The sequence below is a fragment of the Bombina bombina genome, chromosome 4 (genome assembly GCF_027579735.1).
Source record: "Bombina bombina isolate aBomBom1 chromosome 4, aBomBom1.pri, whole genome shotgun sequence".
Lineage (NCBI taxonomy): Eukaryota > Metazoa > Chordata > Amphibia > Anura > Bombinatoridae > Bombina > Bombina bombina.
The window spans coordinates 638048756-638068700 of record NC_069502.1 but is presented as its reverse complement, the minus strand read 5'-3'; the positions used below and the strand labels follow the sequence as shown (position 1 = coordinate 638068700).

General features: G+C 39.2%; 1 protein-coding gene across 1 annotated transcript in view; it reads right to left on the bottom strand.

Annotated features, from left to right (window-relative positions):
• Positions 1 to 19945, bottom strand: part of MOXD1 (monooxygenase DBH like 1) — a 240419-nt gene that overhangs the window by 28176 nt on the left and 192298 nt on the right. Inside the window, exon 10 of the mRNA XM_053710674.1 lies at positions 13748 to 13890. Coding sequence (XP_053566649.1) covers positions 13748 to 13890 — 143 coding nt within the window. The remainder of the gene's footprint in view (positions 1 to 13747; positions 13891 to 19945) is intronic.

The following is a 19945-nucleotide window of genomic DNA, read 5'->3' as shown; positions in this document are numbered from 1 at the left end:
CTCGGCTCTTTGATACTGCGCTGCAGGCTTCATTTGTTCAGGCTCTATATCTTCCAAGTGCTTAGCATTGGAAAGTAGTAGGTGCCGGGGGCCCCAAAGCGCCCCCACCCCCACGCTGTGTTTGAGCGGATTGGGGTAGGATGAGTTGCTCTGAGGTACAGCTGACTGTGCAAGTACGTTCTCTATATGTTGTGTCCTCGAGAGCTATTAGTTATCCCTTAAGTAGGCAGTGCAGCTCTTCTAATATAAACGTAGAGGTATCCATATTAGGCTTCTCTAGTAGTTGTTAGTTATGATTAGGAGTAGATTTCCTATTGTTTGCTGTGTTCTCCAGCAAATAGCATATCAGGCAGGCTTATAGAAGTGTTTGCAGTGTCGTATGGAAAACTATTGCTTCATAACGACATAGACACGCAGCTGTCCTGCTGGGGGGTTAATTAATAGGCCGCACCCTTTGTATGTTCCGGTAAGCTGAGTCTTTCACCAAATCTGAAAAAGCTTTCTCTCTTTCATAATATCCAGAGAAAAGTAGGGTTCGATGGGATGTTGGAGAGAAGATTTTATATATATTTGTGCAATGATTTGAGGCAGTAGTCAGTCTTGCGACCTATCATGGCCCCCTGGAAGTTCCCCCAGAGCGTACAATTTTAAACAACTTTCCAAATAACTTCATTCTCTTCATATCCTTTGTTGGAAAGCATATCTAGATAGGCTCAGTAGCAGCCAATTGGTGGCAGCATAGATACCTTGTGTGATTGGCTCACCCATGTGCATTGCTATTTCTGCAAAAAAGGATATCTAAAGAATGAAATTGTATTCTCTATCTGAATCATGAAAAAAAAATTGGGTTTTATGTCCCTTTAAGCCTTTTAAAGTGGTGATATGTAAATGTTTGCTTTCAGGGCAGTTATGGGAAGCAAAAGCCCATTAGAAGGAACGTGTCGTGTGTGTTGGGTGGACGTGGAGTTCCATTAGCAAAGGAGAAAAGTGTCCCTCTTTGGCTCTTTCAAATGTTGGGAGCTATGCCAATGGTTGTTCCATCCCTGGATGCAGTGAATAAATATGAGAATTAGATATCCCATTTTTTTTACAAGAAAAAAGGGGTGTATAGAAGCCATGGACGGGTGACTTGATTTTGGGTGACACATTATCACATAGCCATACGGGTAAAAACTACAACAAGAATTACCATTTGAATTTAAAATCAAAATATGTGGTACATATTATCAAATGGCAATGTGGTGACATTTATGTTGGAGTGCAAAGAATGGCAATGCACAGATTAAGTATCAGACATGCCATTGAAAATAGTAAAATGGATCAGCCAGTAGTGAAGCATTATTTGGAAAAGGGACATTCGGTCCCAAGTTTACAATGTAGTCCAATAGATTTTATTCCATCCCCTTAAAAAGAGGGGAGTAGAAAGAAATTGTTGCTCCAGAGGGAAGCAAAGGGGATTTATGAACTAGATACAGTATAGCCTAGTGGTCTGAATACTTATCTGTCTAGCTAGCATGTTATCTTTGAATTTCAATAAGATACAAATATATGCTTTATTTGGGTGATTTGTTATATTGTATATCCTTTTAATATGTGCCCATTGTTTTCAATGAATAACACATGTTCTTTCTTGTAAGAAAATGTAGATGAGAATAAATAGCAAAAGATGCAATATGAGAATGTTACCACTAGATGGCGAACATTGATATGTACTATTGGGTAAAGACTTGGGCCTAGATTTAGAGTTCGGCGGTAGCCGTCAAAACCAGCGTTAGAGGCTCCTAACGCTGGTTTTGGGCGCCCGCTGGTATTTGGAGTCAGTGATTAAAGGGTCTAACGCTCACTTTTCAGCCGCGACTTTTCCATACCGCAGATCCCCCTACGCCATTTGCGTAGCCTATCTTTTCAATGGGATCTTTCTAACGCCGGTATTTAGAGTCGTTTCTGCAGTGAGCGTTAGAGCTCTAACGACAAGATTCCAGCCGCCTGAAAAGAGCAGGAGTTAAGAGCTTTCTGGCTAACGCCGGTTTATAAAGCTCTTAACTACTGTACCCTAAAGTACACTAACACCCATAAACTACCTATGTACCCCTAAACCGAGCTCCCCCCACATCGCCGCCACTCGATTAAAATTTTTAACCCCTAATCTGCCGACCGCCACCTACGTTATACTTATGTACCCCTAATCTGCTGCCCCTAACCCCGCCGACCCCTATATTATATTTATTAACCCCTAACCTGCCCCCCACAACGTCGCCGCCAGCTACTTACAATAATTAACCCCTAATCTTCCGACCGCAAATCGCCGCCACCTACGTTATCCCTATGTACCCCTAATCTGCTGCCCCTAACATCGCCGACCCCTATATTATATTTATTAACCCCTAATCTGCCCCCCTCAACGTCGCCGACACCTGCCTACACTTATTAACCCCTAATCTGCCGAGCAGACCTGAGCGCTACTATAATAAAGTTATTAACCCCTAATCCGCCTCACTAACCCTATCATAAATAGTATTAACCCCTAATCTGCCCTCCCTAACATCGCCGACACCTACCTTCAATTATTAACCCCTAAACTTCCGATCGGAGCTCACCGCTATTCTAATAAATGGATTAACCCCTAAAGCTAAGTCTAACCCTAACACTAACACCCACCTAACTTAAATATAATTTAAATCTAACAAAATAAATTAACTCTTATTAAATAACTTATTCCTATTTAAAGCTAAATACTTACCTGTAAAATACATCCTAATATAGCTACAATATAAATTACAATTACATTGTAGCTATTTTAGGATTAATATTTATTTTACAGGCAACTTTGTAATTATTTTAACCAGGTACAATAGCTATTAAATAGTTAAGAACTATTTAATAGTTACCTAGTTAAAATAATAACAAATTTACCTGTAAAATAAATCCTAACCTAAGTTATAATTAAACCTAACACTACCCTATCAATAAAATAATTAAATAAACTACCTACAATTACCTACAATTAACCTAACACTACACTATCAATAAATAAATTAAACACAATTGCTACAAATAAATACAATTAAATAAACTAGCTAAAGTACAAAAAATAAAAAAGAACTAAGTTACAGAAAATAAAAAAATATTTACCAACATAAGAAAAATATTACAACAATTTTAAACTAATTACACCTACTCTAAGCCCCCTAATAAAATAACAAAGCCCCCCAAAATAAAAAATTCCCTACCCTATTCTAAATTAAAAAAGTTACAAGCTCTTTTACCTTACCAGCCCTGAACAGGGCCCTTTGCGGGGCATGCCCCAAGAATTTCAGCTCTTTTGCCTGTAAAAGAATAAATACAATACCCCCCCCCCCAACATTACAACCCACCACCCACATACCCCTAATCTAACCCAAACCCCCTTAAAGAAACCTAACACTAAGCCCCTGAAGATCTTCCTACCTTGTCTTCACCATCCAGGTATCACCGATCCGTCCTGGCTCCAAGATCTTCATCCAACCCAAGCGGGGGTTGGCGATCCATAATCCGGTGCTCCAAAGTCTTCCTCCTATCCGGCAAGAAGAGGACATCCGGACCGGCAAACATCTTCTCCAAGCGGCATCTTCGATCTTCTTCCATCCGGTGCGGAGCGGGTCCATCTTGAAGCAGGCGACGCGGATCCATCCTCTTCTTCCGATGTCTCCCGACTAATGACGGTTCCTTTAAGGGACGTCATCCAAGATGGCGTCCCTCGAATTCCGATTGGCTGATAGGATTCTATCAGCCAATCGGAATTAAGGTAGGAATTTTCTGATTGGCTGATGGAATCAGCCAATCAGAATCAAGTTCAATCCGATTGGCTGATCCAATCAGCCAATCAGATTGAGCTCGCATTCTATTGGCTGTTCCGATCAGCCAATAGAATGTGAGCTCAATCTGATTGGCTGATGGGATCGGCCAATCGGATTGAACTTGATTCTGATTGGCTGATTCCATCAGCCAATCAGAAAATTCCTACCTTAATTCCGATTGGCTGATAGAATCCTATCAGCCAATCGGAATTCGAGGGACGCCATCTTGGATGACGTCCCTTAAAGGAACCGTCATTAGTCGGGAGACATCGGAAGAAGAGGATGGATCCGCGTCGCCTGCTTCAAGATGGACCCGCTCCGCACCGGATGGAAGAAGATCGAAGATGCCGCTTGGAGAAGATGTTTGCCGGTCCGGATGTCCTCTTCTTGCCGGATAGGAGGAAGACTTTGGAGCACCGGATTATGGATCGCCAACCCCCGCTTGGGTTGGATGAAGATCTTGGAGCCAGGACGGATCGGTGATACCTGGATGGTGAAGACAAGGTAGGAAGATCTTCAGGGGCTTAGTGTTAGGTTTCTTTAAGGGGGGTTTGGGTTAGATTAGGGGTATGTGGGTGGTGGGTTGTAATGTTGGGGGGGGGGGTATTGTATTTATTCTTTTACAGGCAAAAGAGCTGAAATTCTTGGGGCATGCCCCGCAAAGGGCCCTGTTCAGGGCTGGTAAGGTAAAAGAGCTTGTAACTTTTTTAATTTAGAATAGGGTAGGGAATTTTTTATTTTGGGGGGCTTTGTTATTTTATTAGGGGGCTTAGAGTAGGTGTAATTAGTTTAAAATTGTTGTTATATTTTTCTTATGTTGGTAAATATTTTTTTATTTTCTGTAACTTAGTTCTTTTTTATTTTTTGTACTTTAGCTAGTTTATTTAATTGTATTTATTTGTAGCAATTGTGTTTAATTTATTTATTGATAGTGTAGTGTTAGGTTAATTGTAGGTAATTGTAGGTAGTTTATTTAATTATTTTATTGATAGGGTAGTGTTAGGTTTAATTATAACTTAGGTTAGGATTTATTTTACAGGTAAATTTGTTATTATTTTAACTAGGTAACTATTAAATAGTTCTTAACTATTTAATAGCTATTGTACCTGGTTAAAATAATTACAAAGTTGCCTGTAAAATAAATATTAATCCTAAAATAGCTATAATATAATTATAATTTATATTGTAGCTATATTAGGATTTATTTTACAGGTAAGTATTTAGCTTTAAATAGGAATAAGTTATTTAATAAGAGTTAATTTATTTCGTTAGATAAAAATTATATTTAACTTAGGGGGGTGTTAGTGTTAGGGTTAGACTTAGCTTTAGGGGTTAATCCATTTATTAGAATAGCGGTGAGCTCCGATCGGAAGTTTAGGGGTTAATAATTGAAGGTAGGTGTCGGCGATGTTAGGGAGGGCAGATTAGGGGTTAATACTATTTATGATAGGGTTAGTGAGGCGGATTAGGGGTTAATAACTTTATTATAGTAGCGCTCAGGTCCGGTCGGCAGATTAGGGGTTAATAATTGTAGACAGGTGTTGGCGACGTTGTGGGGGGCAGATTAGGGGTTAATAAATATAACATAGGGGTCGGCGATGTTAGGGCAGCAGATTAGGGATACATAGGGATAACGTAGGTGGCGGCGTTTTACGGAGCGGCAGATTAGGGGTTAAAAGTGTAATGCAGGGGTCAGCGATAGCGTGGGCGGCAGATTAGGGGTTAATAAGTGTAAGGTTAGGGGTGTTTAGACTCGGGGTACATGTTAGAGTGTTAGGTGCAGACGTAGGAAGTGTTTCCCCATAGGAAACAATGGGGCTGCGTTAGGAGCTGAACGCTGCTTTTTTGCAGGTGTTAGGTTTTTTTTCAGCTCAAACAGCCCCATTGTTTCCTATGGGGGAATCGTGCACGAGCACGTTTTTGAGGCTGGCCGCGTCCGTAAGCAGCTCTGGTATCGAGAGTTGCATTTGCGGTAAAAATGCTCTACGCTCCTTTTTTGGAGCCTAACGCAGCATTTGTTTGAACTCTCGATACCAGAGTTAAATTTATGGTGCGGCCAGAAAAAAACCCGCGGAGCGTTAACAGCCCTTTTACCGCCGAACTCTAAATCTAGGCCTTGGTTTTCTCTAGGGCATAAGGGTATAAAAGGAAGGGAATTGTGGGAAATATTTGCAACCTTGAAAAAGACCCAAAATGAGGCTGAAACATTAGAATGGAAGAATATGTTGTGTCTTTATAAATATATATATATATATATATATATATATATATATATATATTTATTTTTTAAAAAGGACATTTTCATCTAAGTGAAGAACACAGTCATTTAAAGTATTCCTTCCGCACCTTTAGCTTTAGCGCAGTTGGTCTAGCGCAGTTTCGGGTTAGCGTGCAAATTAAAAATGAACAGGCTTTCTTTAGTGCTCTACATAGAAGGCTATTGGCTGAAGGAGTAAGCAATGTCCCAATATCCAAAGTCCTGAAGTTAGCTTGCCTGAGTCGTTCAATCACAAACTTTTTACTTTTAACTTGGAATACCAGCGCTAACCTGAGAGCGATAATGTTTTACCTTGAGCACAGTTAGCATTCATGAGCAATAAAAAATTATATTAAATTATATAATAATATATATTATTATATAAATTAAATTATAATTTAAATTATTAAATTGTAATCTGCCCAATATGCTGTAGGTAACTAGACCACAAACTATTCAAACTTTTTTTTTATCTGTACACAAAACTCCTCATAAGACCATATGTATCTATTTTAAAATGTAAATATCTTAGAAACTGATTTAACTTTAAATTTTCCAGTAGACATGTCCGTTTTATTTGGCCGAATTTCGTTTTCGGGCAAATTTTGGCCGATTCAGAGATTCGAATGCATCTGAATTTTAAAATCGGTACCATAACTAAAATCCCGAAAAAAATCTGAAAATGAATAAATCAGTTTCCGAATTTTTGGATCAATTCCTTATTCATATTCAGAACTTTTCATTGTTCTAATCTAAACTGCCATTCCCCAACATCGCCGACACCAACTAAATCACTAAATAAAGATATTAACCCCTAAACCACCGTTCCCCAACATAGCCGACACTAACTAAACCTATTAACCCCTAAACCGCAGTTCCCCGACATCGCCAACACTAACTAAACCTATTAACCCCTAAACCGCCATTCCCAAACATCACCAACACTAACAGCCTATTAACCCCTAAACCACAGTTCCCTGACATCGCCGACACTAACTGAAACACTAACTAAACCTATTAACCCCTAAACATCCGTTTCCAAACATCGACAACACTAACTAAACCTATTAACCCCTAAACCAACATTCCCAAACATCGCCAACACTAACTAAACCTATTAACCCCTAAACTGCCGCCCCCCACATCGCAACAACCTAAATTAAACTATTAACCCCTAAACATAACAACCCCTAACTTTAACATAATTAAAATTGACCTAAATTAAAGTTACAATTATGAACTAACTACCTATTTTAAAATAAATTCAAACTTACCTGTGAAATAAAAATAAAACCTAACGGCTAGATTTGGAGTTTTGTCTGTAACGACCCGAAAAACTAACGCCCGCGTTTTACTGGCCGCACCATAAAAATAACTCTGGTATCGAGAGTCCACATAAAGGCTGCGTTAGGCTCCAAAAAAGGAGCGTAGAGCATTTTTAACGCAGGTTCAACTCTCGATACCAGAGTTGCTTACGGATGCGGCCAGCCTCAAAAACGTGCTTGTGCACGATTCTCCCATAGGAAACAATGGGGCTGTTTGAGCTGAAAAAAAACCTAACACCTGCAAAAAAGCCGCGTTCAGCTCCTAACGCAGCCCCATTGTTTGCTATGCAGTAACCCTTCCGACGTCTGCACTTAACACCCTAACATGTACCCCGAGTCTAAACACCCCTAACCTTACACTTATTAACCCCTAATCTGCCGCCCCCGCTATCGCTGACCCCTGCATATTATTTTTAACCCCTAATCTGCCGCTCCGTAAACCGCCGCTACTTACATTATCCTTATGTACCCCTAATCTGCTGCCCCTAACACCGCTGACCCCTATATTATATTTATTAACCCCTAATCTGCCCCCCACAACGTCGCCTCCACCTGCCTACACTTATTAACCCCTAATCTGCCGACCGGACCGCACCGCTATTATAATAAAGTTATTAACCCCTAATCCGCCTCACTAACCCTATCATAAATAGTATTAACCCCTAATCTGCCCTCCCTAACATCGCCGACATCTAACTTCAAACATTAACCCCTAATCTGCCGACCGGAGCTCACCGCTATTCTAATAAATGTATTAACCCCTAAAGCTAAGTCTAACCCTAATACTAACACCCCCCTAAGTTAAATATAATTGAAATCTAACGAAATTAATCAACTCTTATTAAATAAATTATTCCTATTTAAAGCTAAATACTTACCTGTAAAATAAATCCTAATATAGCTACAATATAAATTATAATTATATTATAGCTATTTTAGGATTTATATTTATTTTACAGGTAACTTTGTATTTATTTTAACCAGGTACAATAGCTATTAAATAGTTAAGAACTATTTAATAGCTAAAATAGTTAAAATAATTACAAATTTACCTGTAAAAGAAATCCTAACCTAAGTTACAATTAAACCTAACACTACACTATCAATAAATTAATTAAATAAACTACCTACAATTACCTGCAATTAACCTAACACTACACTATCAATAAATTAATTAAATACAATTGCTACAAATAAATACAATTAAATAAACTAGCTAAAGTACAAAAAATAAAAAAGAACTAAGTTACAAAAAATAAAAAAATATTTACAAACATAAGAAAAATATTACAACAATTTTAAACTAATTACACCTACTCTAAGCCCCCTAATAAAATAACAAAGCCCCCCAAAATAAAAAAATGCCCTACCCTATTCTAAATTACTACAGTTCAAAGCTCTTTTACCTTACCAGCCCTGAACAGGGCCCTTTGCGGGGCATGCCCCAAGAAGTTCAGCTCTTTTGCCTGTAAAAAAAAAATACAATACCCAAGCCCCCCAACATTACAACCCACCACCCACATACCCCTAATCTAACCCAAACCCCCCTTAAATAAACCTAACACTAAGCCCCTGAAGATCATCCTACCTTGTCTTCACCATACCAGGTTCACCGATCAGTCCAGAAGAGCTCCTCCGATGTCCTGATCCAAGCCCAAGCGGGGGGCTGAAGAGGTCCATGATCCGGCTGAAGTCTTCATCCAAGCGGGGCAGAAGAGTTCTTCCATCCGATTGAAGTCTTCATCCAAGCGGCATCCATCCGGACCGAAGCGGCAGCATCCTGAAGACCTCCACCGCGGAACATCCATCCTGGCCGACGACTGAACGATGAATGACGGTTCCTTTAAATGACGTCATCCAAGATGGCGTCCCTCGAATTCCGATTGGCTGATAGGATTCTATCAGCCAATCGGAATTAAGGTAGGAATATTCTGATTGGCTGATGGAATCAGCCAATCAGAATCAAGTTCAATCCGATTGGCTGATCCAATCAGCCAATCAGATTGAGCTTGCATTCTATTGGCTGTTCCGATCGGAAATCGAGGGACGCCATCTTGGATGACGTCCCTTAAAGGAACCGTCATTCTGCAGTTGGACGTCGCCGGCAGAAGATGGGTCCGTGGTGGAGGTCTTCAGGATGGAGCCGGACGTCATCGGATGAAGATAGAAGATGCCGCTTGGATCAAGATGGTTGCCGGTCCGGATCGCCTCTTCTTCCCGGATAGGATGAAGACTTTGGAGCCTCTTCTGGACCTCTTCAGGCACCGGATGATGGATCGCCAAACCCCGCTTGGGTTAGATGAAGATTTTGGAGCCAGGACGGATCGGTGATACCTGGTGAGGTGAAGACAAGGTAGGATGATCTTCAGGGGCTTAGTGTTAGGTTTATTTAACTGGGGTTTGGGTTAGATTAGGGGTATGTGGGTGGTGGGTTGTAATGTTGGGGGGCTTGGGTATTGTATGTTTTTTTTTTACAGGCAAAAGAGCTGAACTTCTTGGGGCATGCCCCGCAAAGGGCCCTGTTCAGGGCTGGTAAGGTAAAAGAGCTTTTAACTTTAGTAATTTAGAATAGGGTAGGGCATTTTTTATTTTGGGGGGCTTTGTTGTTTTATTAGGGGGCTTAGAGTAGGTGTAATTAGTTTAAAATTGTTGTAATATTTTTCTTATGTTTGTAGATATTTTTTTATTTTTTGTAACAGTTCTTTTTTATTTTTTGTACTTTAGCAAGTTTATTTAATTGTATTTATTTGTAGGAATTGTATTTAATTAATTTATTGATAGTGTAGTGTTAGGTTAATTGTAGGTAATTGTAGGTAGTTTATTTAATTAATTTATTGATAGTATAGTGTTAGTTTTAATTGTAACTTAGTTTAGGATTTCTTTTACAGGTAAATTTGTAATTATTTTAACTATTTTAGCTATTAAATAGTTCTTAACTATTTAATAGCTATTGTACCTGGTTAAAATAAATACAAAGTTACCTGTAAAATAAATATAAATCCTAAAATAGCTATAATATAAATATAATTTATATTGTAGCTATATTAGGATTTATTTTACAGGTAAGTATTTAGCTTTAAATAGGAATAATTTATTTAATAAGAGTTAATTTATTTCGTTAGATTTAAATTATATTTAACTTAGGGGGGTGTTAGTGTTAGGGTTAGACTTAGCTTTAGGGGTTAATACATTTATTAGAATAGCGGTGAGCTCCGGTCGGCAGATTAGGGGTTAATAATTGAAGTTAGGTGTCGGCGATGTTAGGGAGGGCAGATTAGGGGTTAATATTATTTATTATAGGGTTAGTGAGGCGGATTAGGGGTTAATAACTTTATTATAGTAGCGCTCAGGTCCGCTCGGCAGATTAGGGGTTAATAAGTGTAGGCAGGTGGAGGCGACGTTGTGGGGGGCAGATTAGGGGTTAATAAATATAATATAGGGGTCGGCGGTGTTAGGGGCAGCAGATTAGGGGTACATAGGGATAATGTAGCTGGCGACGGCGTGCGGACGGCAGATTAGGGGTTAATAAGTGTAGGTAGCTGGCGGCGACGTTGTGGGGGGCAGATTAGGGGTTAATAAATATAATACAGGGGTCGGCGGTGTTAGGGGCAGCAGATTAGGGGTACATAAGGATAACGTAGGTGGCGGTCGGCAGATTAGGGGTTAAAAAAATTTAATCGAGTGTCGGCGATGTGGGGGGGCCTCGGTTTAGGGGTACATAGGTAGTTTATGGGTGTTAGTGTACTTTAGAGTACAGTAGTTAAGAGCTTTATGAACCGGCGTTAGCCCAGAAAGCTCTTAACTACTGACTTTTTTCCTGCGGCTGGAGTTTTGTCGTTAGATGTCTAACGCTCACTTCAGAAACGACTCTAAATACCGGAGTTAGGAAGATCCCATTCAAAAGATAGGATACGCAATTGACGTAAGGGGATCTGCGGTATGGAAAAGTCGCGGCTGAAAAGTGAGCGTTAGACCCTATTTTGAGTGACTCTAAATACCGGCGGTAGCCTAAAACCAGCGTTAGGAGCCTCTAACGCTGGTTTTCACGGCTACCGCCAAACTCCAAATCTTGGTCTAAGCTAGCTACAATATAACTATTTACTAACTACCTAGTTAAAATAAATACAAACTTACCTGTGAAATAAAAATAAAATCTTAGCTTAAACTAATAAAACCTAACATTAATAAAAATAAAAAACCTAACATTAATAAAAATAAAAAAACTAAGATTACGAACAAATTAAAACTACAATTACAAAAAATAATAAACACTAAAATTACAAAAATAAAAAAACTACCATTACAAAAAATAACAAACAAAATTATCCAAAATAATAAAAATTATTCTTATTCTCAAAACCCCAAATCAGACCCCAAAATAAAAACCAATGGAAATGAGAGCTGTTTAAATCAGCCAATAGGATTTAAGCAGTTCTCATTCCTAGAGGCTGATTTAAATTGTTCAGCCAATAGTAATGCAACGGTACCCCAATATAAAAGGGGTACCTTGCATTGAATCCGCAGTGTGCGGGGGACGATCGCATGAAAAGGACCTCTACATCGGACCGATGGACCTCCATCTGGACTTCCACCTGGACCTCCGCCCATCGTCCGCTCCGCGGGGATGAAGAAGATGCCGGTCCCGCAATAGATGAAGATGGAGCCTCCTGGATGAAGATGTTCACAGCTGGGATGAAGATCTTTCGCCGGACTTCAGGAACTGTGAATACTTATTTTGGGGTTAGTGTTAGGTATTTTTTTTTTTTTTTTAGATTAGGGCTTTTTTATTTTAATGGACCGAAAAAGAGCTGAATGCCTTTTAAAGAGCAATGCCCATACAAATGCCCTTTTCAGGGCAATGGGTAGATAAGGTTTTTTTATTTTTTTTTATTTTGGAAGTTTGGGGGGGGTGGGGGTTTGTAATGTTAGAGGGGGGTTGTTTTTATTTGTTTTTTAAAGATTAAATCTTATCCAACTTTATAATCATTTAAACATGATTATAAATGGAGCTATGTAATAAACCTAATTTAGCTATGTAATAAACCTAAAGGGTAAACTGTACTCGCAGGCAGATTATAAGTGTTAACTGTATTTAATAATGCTGCAGGTACATTATTTCAAATGGGTCTGGCTCTCTCTGTCTTCCATCCCTATTGGGGTTGATTTCTGTTGCTGCCCATGGTTTGCAAAGTTATTTCAGTATGGATGGTGATTTAAAGAGGCAACAGTGGCTAGCTAAAATGACAAAATAAGTGTAAATTAGTTATTCGTAATTCATTTAATACACTCCAGCACACGATAATGTGCGCTGGCATTACAAGTAAATTGCAATGCAAACACAAGCTTGCTTTAGCTCGCATTGCTAGGAAGCATTGTGCTCATGAGAGCGCGCTTTCATAGGCTCCTATGGGAGCCTCGTTCTGTAGCCATCAAAGACGGCATCAGTACCTCGCACAGCAAAGGGGGTAATTAGCGCAGCAGAAAATTAACCAGAGATCTAATACCTAATACCGCGATTTTGTGGTAGCAATAACCAGCCACTTGAAATGGCTGGTTAATTACCCGTTTGCAGGAGCGCAATAATTTAGCACTCCACTTGTAATCTAGCCCAAAGCATTTTATTATTGCACTTAATACAGTTTTATGGTTCAGATACAGGTAACGATCTGCATGACAACCCATTCTCATCATGCGCATGAACGGGGTTAACAAATATACTTTGTTCTTTTGGTATCACTGAAAAGCATACCAAGATAGTGCATTGCTGCTAATGAACCTATTTTGGAGCTAGCTGGTGATTGGTGGTTGCACATATATGCCTCTTGTCATTGGCTCACAATATATGTTCAGCTTGCTCCCAGTAGTGCATTGCTGCTCCTGATCCTACCTAGGTAAGGACACCAAGAGAACAAAGTAAATACAATGGTAGAAATACATTGAAAAGTCTCTTAACATGACATGCTCTTTCTAAACCATTAAAGTTTAATTTTGACTTTTACATTTTTTTTTACTTTAAGTTTTTGTTCTTGTGTATAAAATATACCAGACAGCCAGGTGAAATACCATACTGTTCATTACAAGTCACCTGGCAACATACTTTATTATATTGAATACCCTGAATACACTGTGCGAGGGTACAAAGCAAGAACTATATTAATAAAGATATATATATATATATATATATATATATATATATATATATATATATATATACTCATACTGTAATTAAAAAAAATACAGACATGTGTGTGTGTATATATATATATATATATATATATATATATTTATATTTATTTGTATAATGCAAATCTTGTCAAAGGAGAACTCACGTAATTGGCTTGTATATTTCCTTCACGCCAATAAACTGTAGTTGTCCGGGAATTTCTGGAATGCTTTCACATTTCGCTAAATTAATTCTTGGATAATACTGTAAGAATGAAAGGCACATTTCATCCCTGGTGCTTAGTCCACCCTGAAAGAAAGTATTCAAGTATCAAAACAGCGGTCTACATTCACTAAAATTAGAGGCAGTTGTGAGATAAAAATTTGCATGGTCATTTTTGTTGAGAGAAGTTTAAAGGGACAGTCTACTCCAGAATTTTTACTGTTTCAAAAGATAGATAATCCCTTTATTACCCATTCCCCAATTTTGCATAACCAACACGGTTATATTAATAGACTTTTTACCCCTAAGATTACCTTGTATCTAAGCCTCTGCAGACTGTCCCCTTATTTCAGCTCTTTAAACAGACTTGCATTTTAGCCAATCAGTGCTGACTTAGAAATTAGCACATGAGCCTAACTAGGTTTAGCTTTCAACTAAGAATACCAAGAGAACAAAGCAAAAATGATGATAAAAGGAAATTGGAAAGTTGTTTAAAATCGCATGCCCTATCTAAATCACAAATGTTTAATTTTGACTAGACTGTCCCTTTAAAGGCAATCACATTCTTTTAGCAATTTGCATACCCGTAACTGTCAGTATCCTTGGATGACAATTACAAATATTAAGTCAAAATTGCATTTTATGATAAGAAGACAGAGTAAAATAGATATCCTGTAAATTGAACTGGGTAAGGCTATTCCAAAGGAATGTTTTTTCCCATTTCTCTTTATTTAATCAACCTTAATCCAGTTGTTATAGATTACCTATTAATGACCATACTTAAACCAACAATTAAAGGGACATTCCAGTCAAAATATAAATGCACATAGTTGAATTACATCTCTGAATAGAAACATATTTGCAAGGGGCGGAGCTAGCCAGCCTAGGAGATGGCTGCCTTTTCTTAGAGCTCCTGAGCCCTATCTGTTTGAGAACGTCTTTTGGCTACTGCCAAACATCAAATAACAGCCAAAATTAGGTGATAATGTGAGAGACTTAGAGCGGAACACACGGAGAGCATTCTCCTTCAAATCGCAAGCTGCTTTCTTGATTTTAAATGCGCATCACGTTGTTGCGGCCTCCTTACAGACACCTACAGCGCACATTTAAGAAATGCCTCAACGAGACCACCGGACTAGCGCATACCAGCTGCCTAACTGACCCTGAGTGATACGGTGGAGAAAAGGCAGAGTGAAACCAAGTGCTCCGTTATTCAACTGCGGAGGTGAGTTCCGTCGTGGGCCGAAGCCTGCATTAAAGTTGATCACGCAGATCACATAAGGGGTAACGAATAATAGCAACTAAGGCGTGCAGTGTTAAAAGCCCATCTCTAACACTCTAACATCCCTGGGGTCAATGAACTGTCAGTGAGCTGCCTGTAAATACCAAGCAGGTTTATTCCACAATAAAACTGATTTATTCCACCTTGCAAGCGACCTTACACTGCCACCCCTAGCACATGTATGAAGGAAATGCTATAGAGATGCCCTACCTAGCTCACTATATACATATGAACTGCTTTACATAAACAAGCTATAAACAAATATGCCTGGGTGAGACTGTCATAACTCCCTGATAAAGAAAAGAGTTGGGACAAAGCTAAATAATAAATAGAGTGGAGGAAGCTGCTTATTACTTGCTGTTACTCACATAAAAGTCAGTATTCCACTATACACCTGAACGTGGGCTCAGACCTAATAAAAATGTCCCCAAAGAAAGGCAACAAACCTAGCAAGACCATTAAGCAGCTGAAACCTACATCACATACAGTGAACACCTTTTTCAAAGCCTTAGAAGCTAAAACCAACATTGCTGAGGAAACTGACCCACCTGAGCAGGAGACATGTCAAAGCTCTTCAGAATCTGACTGCGAGCAAGCGGCTGAAAACATCACAATACCTAAAGCTCTTTTTAATTCGATTCCCTCAAAAAAGGACTTTACTTTGTTAATAACTCAAGTTAAACAATGCATTAGGGACGAAATCTCAGACCTCAAGAAAGATATATCAGAGATAGGTCACAGAGTCGAATCACTTGAAGGGGCCCAAGACGCCCAAGCAGAAGCTATCTCTGAACTTCACACCACTATCCAGCGACAAGGAGCTAATATTTCAGAGCTCGAAGATAAACTGGATGATGCAGAGAATCGCAGCAGGCGCCATAACATAAGGCTGAGAGGAATTCCTGAAAATATCTCTCTACAAGATTTGGATCAATACCTACAGGATTTCTTTAGTGCCTTAAAGGGTGAAGAACACCCAACGAAAATTGAGATTGACAGAGCCCATAGAGCCCTCCGCCCTAAACCACAAAATGACCAACCGCCGAGGGACGTCATTGTGCGAATCACTAATTATCAAGTAAAAGAGGATTTGATGAAACTCGCAAGGGAACATCAGCCCATCAAGCACAAAAATGTAGAGATCCAGGTATTTGCTGATTTATCCCAAAGAACACTGTCTAAACGCAGAGACCTCAAGCCACTCACTCTGCTCCTAAGAAAAAGAAATATACCTTACAGATGGGGTTTCCCCTTCCACTTGATAATAATGTGGCAGGGTAGACGCTTATCCTGTTCTTCAATTGAGGATATTCCACCCATCTGCAGGGATTTAGACTTGCCACCACCTCAATTAGATGACACAACCCCTGCACATGACAAAGCACAAAAATCCAAGGAATCCCTACCCCTACCACAGAGAAAAGAATGGATTCCAGCTCGCCAAAGAAGGTCACAAAAACCCTCTTCTTCTCAACTTCTTCCTGTGGGCGACAAAGGATGACTTTGGACAGTCCTGGTAACCCTCTTGTTTCACGTTAAATTTTTCATAATACCTAGAAGTGGCACTTGCTACTTTAACAACAAGTATTTCAGTTCAAAATAACTAAAGTTGTTTCTGTTTTTGCAATGAAATGTTGTTGTTTTTTTTTATTCTTTTTTTTGTTTTATCTTAAGGTCGCAATAACTATATTAGCCTGATAGATTGTCGAAAGCTGACAGTTGACTGTTAAGTATCACCATGTGTTATTATTGTTCTCATTCAGTTGGGAGATTATCTCCTTCTAGTTAAGAATGTTTTACATGTTACTAGCAAAGATTGTACTCTGTTTATTATTTATCTTTGAATTTGTCTTTGTTCCTTCCTTTTTCTATAACTTCCTCCCCTTCTCATGTTTCTTTTATCTGTGGGTAGCTCACTCTTCGATTCATATAACCTGTCCTACTTCACTTGACATGACACAGCTTACACCTCCAATTCATTTAAATGGGTAACCACACACCTCAAGACTTAGTCATATTCACGCAAAACGTTAAGGGATTGAACTGCCCCCATAAAAGGAGACTGGCCATTAATGATCTCCAAAAAAAAGGTGGACACATATTGATGCTCCAAGAGACGCATTTCAAAGCCAAAAATATTCCCAAATACTTCTCACCGCACTATCCACAACATTACCATAGCACCAATCCCAACAAGAAAATTAATGGAGTCAGCATCCTGATTCATAAATCAATACCATTTACTAAGACAAGCTGTATCCCAGACAGGGAAGGCAGATACATTTGCCTAAAAGGTTTATTATATGGTAAGCCTGTAACTCTAGTAAACGCATATGCTCCCAATTCCAAACAAGACAAGTTTATAAACTCTATGTCAGATTTAATTGTGAAAGAAACAAAAGGCTCACTCATTGTCGCGGGTGATTTTAATTTTCCTTTAGATCCCAAAGTAGACTGTTCGAATCCAGAAACTAGAGCCAAAACCCCAAACCTTACCAAAATATGGCGGAAATTTAAAATGCTAGGTTTACATGATGTGTGGAGATACTTCAACCCCCAAAAGCTTGATTACACTTTCTTCTCTCATCCCAAACGCAACTACTCTAGGCTAGACTATATCTTAGTTGACCATTTAGTTCTTTCTCACTCTAAACATTCGCAGATCAAGCATACCTCCTGGTCGGATCACTCCCTTGTCTCATGCGTGATTAAATGGCCTTCAGCCCCCCTTAGGACCTATCAGTGGAGGCTTGATGACTCTATGTTACTAGACCCACCCCAGATTGAACGCTTTGCGAAATATATTACAGATTATTTTGCGCACAACACTACACCAGAGATGAACATAGCGACCATTTGGGAAGCTCACAAGAGCACCATAAGAGGAGAATTTATTAAAGCTAAGGCCCAAATCAAAAAGAAAAGCAGAGCGGAAATAGAGCTGCTCTCCACAGAGATATCTAACCTAGATTATGCCCACAAAATCAACCCGACAGACAGTGATGTACTAGAAGAACTTAAAGTAAAAAGGGACAAACTAAACTCCATACTCCAAATTAAAGCTCAAAGGCAACTGCTTTTTCTTCAACAAAATTTTTATAGGGAGGGCAACAAACCAGGAAAATACCTAGCAAGGGCTCTAAAAACGCAACAGAAAAAAACATACGTACATTCCATAAAATCAACCAAAGGTAAAAATATTGAAGACACCAATTCCATAGCAAACGAGTTTAAAACATACTACCATAAACTTTATAATTTATATCCCAACAGAGATCCACTAACACACCTTCAACTATGCAAACAATACCTTGACAAGGTTCCAATTCCACACATTACACCTGAACAATCGGAGATGTTGGAACAACCCATTCAACCAGCGGAAATACAAAATGCAATAAAACATTTGAAACTAGGTAAAGCCCCTGGCCCTGATGGGTTCACGGGCCAATATTATAAAACATTTTCTGGCCTACTAATCCCACATCTCTCAACTCTATTTAATTCAACTTCGACTTTGAAGCCCTTTCCTGATAGTATGTTACAGGCCAATATCTCAGTTATTGCCAAACCGGACAAACCCCCTGACTCCCCTTCCAGTTACAGACCCATCTCTTTACTAAACGTGGACCTTAAAATATATGCAAAGATCTTAGCCACTAGAATTAACCATCTCCTACCATCTTTGATCCATCAAGACCAAGTAGGCTTCGTGCCACAAAGAGAAGCCAAAGATAACACAGTTAAAGTCCTTAACCTTTTAGAGTTCACTTCACAGACTAAATCCCCGACTGTTTTCCTATCGACCGACGCCGAAAAGGCATTTGACAGACTTGACTGGACTTACCTTCAAGAAACCCTGACCCGATTCAAGTTCCCAGACCCTTTCATTCATAAAATACTAGCATTATACACCAACCCGACAGCACAAGTTAGGGTGAACGGCACACTCTCTGAACCCTTTGAAATCAGAAATGGATCTAGACAAGGGTGCCCCCTATCCCCTCTCCTATTTATTCTATCCCTAGAACCCCTAGCCATTAAGATAAGAAATAATGATCAAATCCAGGGAATTGATATTGGCAAAGATTCACATAAATTAGCAATCTTCGCAGATGACATACTCCTGACTCTCACAAACCCCTTGTCCTCACTCCACTCAGCCATTTCAGAACTAGGCCTCTATGGTAATGTCTCTAACTTCCTAGTTAATATGACAAAATCAGAATATCTGCCTATAAATCTCCCCAGCCAATCCCTAGACTCATTAAGACAAACCTGCCCCCTTAAGCAACAGACAAAATACTTGAAATATTTAGGCATCCGTATCACCCCCAATATGACAGATCTTCGCTTGCATAATTACAGCAGCTTAATATCAGCATTCAGATCCCTTACATATACTTGGCTCCCCAAAAACATATCATGGCTAGGTAGAATTCATGTCACAAAAATGACGCTACTCCCAAAAGTACTTTACCTACTTCAAACAATCCCTATCCCAGAGACTCAGAAGGATTTAGATACACTGCAAAAAATCATAAATGACTATATATGGAGACGTAGACCTCCGAGAATTAATAAGACCACGCTTTATAAATCCCCAAGCGACGGTGGTTTGGGAGTCCCTCACCTTCGATCCTATAAGCTTGCAATCTCACTACAAAGAATTACTGAGTGGTGCAGATTGGAAGGGCCAAACCCCAAAAAATGGGCTCAAATTGAAAATGCGCTATCATTCTCTCATAAATTGGATGATATTTGCTGGAACCCGGCACATTTTAATAAATGCGCTATATCATCCTCCTCAATAACAAATGAAACTTGGACAGATTGGAGACTGATTTGTAAAAGCCCAAA